This window comes from Pinus tabuliformis, chromosome Q, assembly GCF_031772625.1.
Source record: "Pinus tabuliformis cultivar Carrire ecotype Pingquan chromosome Q, CPIR1, whole genome shotgun sequence".
Lineage (NCBI taxonomy): Eukaryota > Viridiplantae > Streptophyta > Pinopsida > Pinales > Pinaceae > Pinus > Pinus tabuliformis.
Genome location: NC_142296.1, coordinates 1107500522 through 1107506282, shown reverse-complemented (window position 1 = coordinate 1107506282; position 5761 = coordinate 1107500522). Strand labels below are relative to the sequence as shown.

Below are 5761 nucleotides of genomic sequence, written 5' to 3'. Positions count from 1 at the left end.
TTATTAACAAATTTCATCTCTTCCTTAAGAACACTTTTAACCAAAGTCATAAATATTTCATGAGGCAAGAAGAAAAATGAACACCAGATTACAACAGAAGATCAAATATCCAGACCCCATGAAGATTCCATTCGATTCACAACCCTTTGGAGGATGGATATGAAGAGAAAATCATATTTGTCATTAAGATGAAGTATTGCACATATATTTTTGTAAAGAGGATATCCTTTTCGTACATTCTTTGTATGTAATATCTTTAAGTTTTTCATTTTTTCGAAGATTCTATTTATAGAATAATTTGTTCGTAGCAAATAAAAGTAAATCAAATATGTGATTTCCCACATTGTTAGAAGTCATTGAGATATCTATGATCTAAAGTCACTTTCACTTCCTCATTGTTATCTTTCATGGGACCTGTCAATGACGATTTAAAAACATCACACTTTCATAATTCCAAAACTAGTTAGAGTTCATAATTCCAAAACTAGTTAGAGTTTTCACACAGCGATATACGGTTCGAACGGTTCCCAACTAGTCGTACATCCACTAGTCAGAAACTATGTTTTTAGTGGTTCCCCACTAAAGACTTCAACTATCATCTAGCAATCCTTCTACAATCAGTCATCAATTAACATTAATGATAACAGTTTGTCATTTATATCAACCATAAATTCTTTTTTTCTTCTTCAATTTTGTTTACTTTGATTTCTCTGAAACATTTTAAAACAACTTTTCTTTTATAATAAGGAGATCAATTAACATTAATGATAACAGCTTGTCATTTATATCAACCATAATTTATTTTTTTTCCTTCTTCAATTTTGTTTACATTGATTTCTGAAATGCTTCAAAACAACTTTTCTGTTATAATAATGAGATCAATTGTTCAGATCAATAATCCACTGCTACAAAAACATTTTAATTATAAATAAATATAAAATACTTATAATTTTTTATTATTTAAAATGCTCGTTAAATTCAAAACCTAAAAAAAAAACCACTCAAATATTAAAAAAACCAAAATATTGCAAATTAAAATCCCTCAAAAAATTAGGTCTGCGCACGAACTCATTCTACTATCCTGTGGGGAAAAATTAGAAAGATACTAACAATAAATTCTACTAACAATAAATTAAATGACACACAAGCCATAGATAAATTCACACACTGATAGAACGAACGATTCACATATTAATGCCCATCTGTGAATGTCAATGTATAACTGATTCTCATATAACTGGAGACTAAAACTGCCCATCTGAATGAATAATTAATGCCTAAAGTTTTAGGAAATGATGCGGTTTTCTTTAACAATCTTTGGGCTGGAACGATTAATCGCTTGTCAATTCTTCAGCTGCCAAATCCAGAAGACTATCCACACCCAGAAAATCTGCTGCCTGCAATGGAAATACAAATATTGCATTCCATGTCAGAATGCAATTTACAAACACATCAACAACCAAACAATTTGTGTTTGAATGGTAATGAGATAACAAAGAAGAAACAAGCAATACTTACCTTTATTAGGTTCAATAACATCTCAATATCGACATTGGTGATGAAATTCAGATCCCATGTCCTCATAACGTTGGTAGGTTCAGAAGAGTTGCGTACATGGTACTCTACGTATTCAAACATTTTTTCTAGGGTTTGTTTTGATACAGTAATAACAGGCATCACCAGATGAGGTAATTGGTCTTCTCCTACATTTTGTATTATATTTTTTAACACCTTCGATTCAATTGCCACCTCTTTATCCACCGAAATTATGTGCCCATCACCATTTCTCAATGTCACTTTTACGTCGTCCTTATAATTTTCCATTGGAATGCTACCACCTGCACAGCTACGATAACGATATCAATTATCATACAGAAAAATAGAAGTTCATAAAATTCAACGATAAATTTCTCACTGATATATAACAAAAGATAAAAAATCCGACAACTCCAGCCAACCTTGTGGAACCAGGACAGAACCTTGTGAAAGCTTCTATCTCGCTTGTTTGCAATAGACAATGGTGATTAACGGATAGTAGCAATAGAAAACATGAGTTGTATTTAGTATCATTTGTTTTGTTGGATTTTAAATATGAGTTGTTTGTAATATGATTCTTTTTGTTGGATTTTTCAATCCTAATTTAGCTAAAATCTGGCAGTAATTTATTGAAATGGCAAGCTTGATTGGTAACAAATGGACAATAGAAGTCCGGTAGAAGTTTTTGAGCCAAAAAATGAATTTAACTAACATAAAACAAATTTCACCTCAAATTTTTTTCACTCGATTCCGGAAATGGAAAATCCAAAAAATCGCACTGAAGACAACGTCGCTGAGCAAGTACATGCAAATTGGAAAGTCCAAAAAATAGCACTAAAAACAACGTGGCAATAAGAGAAAGTACACACAAACAGTAATTTGATTTTGTGTTAACCAACTAAACCTCCACATATATATATATATATATATAGATATATATCCTTATTCCCACATTCGTTTCTATTATTATTATCACATTATTATATAGTTTTTTTTAATTATTAGACCGACTTTATTATGATGCATTATTTGCATATTATATATATATATATATATATAGATATATATATATAGATATAATTTTTTTTTTAAATTATAATATTAATATCATACATTACATTATATATTTTTAATCTATCCTACATTATATATATATATATATATATATATATATATATATATATATATATATATTTGTCTTTCTAAAAACATATTAAGAATGATTATATAAATCTATATTTGAATTAATCAATTAGCATAAGAAATGAAAGTAAGCTCCAAAGGATACTTGAGTTGGTCTAGTTCATTTTGATAAGTACTCCATCTAGGGTAAAATCTCCCCAACCCCCTTAGGGTTAGGCCTTGCTAGTTTGGCAAGCAGTCATATCCCTTGACGTTAATCTACCTAGATTTTATTGCCCCGGCCACTCAGTTGCGAACCACCCTAAAAAAAGGAATAAGAAATGTAATATTATCTTGTAAACAATATATTTTAAATAATGTATTCCCGTAAGTAAAGATTTAAAACCTAGTCCTAGTTCTCTTTGGCTACATGAAGACCTTGATTTAACTAGTAAATTAAAAAAATATTGAAGAGGTGACTAATAACTATTTGATAGCCACTTAGTCAAACTTTGTAGTTCTCAAGATATTACAATTTGCAATGAGTTAATCAAGTGACCAAACTCCAACTAGAGGACTTATATCCCGCTTTGGAAGTAGTATATTGGATTATGTGATATTTCATATGTTTTCTTCAATATAAATTGTAATCTTATACCTATTAAATGACTATGAACCTTCCTATCATCATACACCTTTAACCCTAACCCTAAATTGTTTTCATGTAAAAATATCACTTGCATGACAATTATGAGAGTCAAAGCCAACTACCTTTTGACAAGAGTAAAATGGATCTCTTAGTAAAGGACATATATAGGGATTTACACCTCTTAACTTACAAGGATAATTTTAAAACCCTCTATAAGGATTTTACTACAATTAGGAGGTTCTCTACCAAACTCCTCTATCGAACAATTACCTCTACCAAATTGTCAAATGAAAAGAATAATGGAACTATGATAATGATTTCAAAATTTCTAGGAAAGCAATTAGGGATTCTCCTAACAAAAAACATCTTAGTAAAACATAGAAAATATACTATATAAGTAGAAATCAATACTAGTTACTGAACATGTCTATGCTTGACCATAAAAAGCTCTAAAGGAAAATTTTAGTTAATAATGCTAAGGAAAAACATTTGATTCCCCTAGAAAACTACAACATTTACCTTAAAAATATTTATGATGTTGCTAATCCTATGGACAACATTTTGAATGCCCATATACACGATGTTATATTTTTTTTGGAAGCCATTGAGTTCAGGGTTAAGCATCTCACTAATCGGAAGGATAACGTCATTAAAGGCCGCCAAGCTAAAAAATTTAAAATGGGAGAACATATCCTCATCCTCCACATATACAAACTCTTTAATTTTGAATTGAAGAAAGACTTAGTTGTGCCTTAGGTGGAAATCCTGATTGTGCATAAGTTTAAGAGAGGAGATCAAGACATTCCCTCTAATTATAGGACTATTATGATTAATTACATTTTTGACAAATTGTATAGACTTCTTTTGGAAACAAAGATTAGATTTTGGGTTGAAAGCTAATCTAAAAGAGAAAAGGGCCTATGGTTGTTACCCAAAGGACATTTGGTGCAATTACACCCATATTTATTGTTGAAAATATCCTAATCACAAGAATATCGGCATTTAGAGGCCAAGAATCCCCTCAAAAGAAAATTTGACATGGGTTAGCATGTGCTCTTCATCCTCGATGTTTATAAGATTATTTTGGGAATAAGGCTAGTTTATTCTTCTTAAACATGCTCATCGCCCCACGACTTATACCTAGTGCTTGAAAACTTTAATGGTGCCCATATCCCAATTAAAGGACAAATATTTCCTAGAAAAGTCATTTATTTGTGGTTCAAGGTGGTGTTCAATGAATTTGAGCCCAAGAAGCTTTCTTAATGGAAGAATTCCTAGTATTCCTCCACCAACAATTGTTAATGTCCCAATACCCATATCTAGCGCTGAGAAATACTTAATTGTGACTATATCCCCACTCTAATATTAATAATATCCTTGGGAATATCTCGTGTGATGATTCTGGGTGATATTCTTCACCTAGGATGCCTAGAAGTTTCCTTTAGGGATAAAGGATTGCATTCACTCCCTTAATCATGGGTAAGGCCCCATGACCCATACGTAGCCTTAAATGCCTTCTAGTGGAGCTTATATCCCCTCTCAAAAACAAAAGATCCCATAGAGAAAGCATATTTGGTATTTGAAGGCATCATTCATGGTCCATGAGACTTAGAAGGTATTCCTAAACCCAAATTTTCCTCCTTTGACTATGGTTAAGGATGACTAACAATTTCTGGTAATCAAAACTTCCTTACATAGTACTTTGTCACTTCTGCGACACCCTCCAAAATTTCTCTACATTCAAATTTTGCAGCCTACCTCATTGCCATGTCAAGTGTGGCCTTGGTCATCAAGTGTCGTTGCATTGATTCTAATATCCTTATATGCATTTCATGGTCACAACATCTTTCATGTTGTAAAATGACACTTTTGGGTCACAATCACACAGATTTAACTATTTGTAGTTGGGGAATGTGCATAAAGTGGTTTTTTGATGTATATTCCCTGTTGATCAAACATGTCTAAGTTTTCTTGATGAGTTTGTATGTGTCGCACATGGTTTTATGTCCAGAACTATTATTTCTCACCCCTTGACCGATAATGTAAACTTAGAAAAAATTTGAATGCAAAATGACCCGGTCAACGTCAAGAGCACCTGAACGCACTTCGGATATTTGATGTGTGACCCATCGTTGTTCAAAAGTGTGCCCTATGTCCTCCCATGGAGCTCGGTGCACTCCAAAATAACGAATCCCCTTCCCTCTTCCAAACTATACCCTCAAAAAGTGACTAAGTATTCCTTGAGCACATTCCTTCAAACAAAAAAAGTGTACCCTCTTTGAGCACATTGGCAAATCCTAAATACCCAAAGCTCAGCTCTTCAGCCTTCTCCAATTCCCCATGCACCCTTCTGAATTGACTTGAGTGCACTACCGCATCTTGAAGACATGAAGCCTCAACCTTTAGCCTTTGATAGTGCGCCTTGCCCCCTTCTTGAGGCCTATTAGGTGCATG

General features: G+C 32.5%; 1 protein-coding gene across 1 annotated transcript; it reads right to left on the bottom strand.

The window, feature by feature from the left end:
- Positions 1–1331: 1331 nt before the first annotated feature.
- On the bottom strand, positions 1332–5437 carry LOC149223381 (E3 ubiquitin ligase complex SCF subunit scon-3-like). The gene is made up of 3 exons (XM_089387894.1): positions 5413–5437; positions 1519–1838; positions 1332–1397 (listed from the first exon to the last, which is right to left on the bottom strand). The coding sequence occupies exons 1-3, from the start codon at positions 5435–5437 to the stop codon at positions 1332–1334; spliced, it is 411 nt and encodes a 136-aa protein (XP_089244020.1).
- Between the last annotated feature and the right edge of the window lie 324 nt (positions 5438–5761).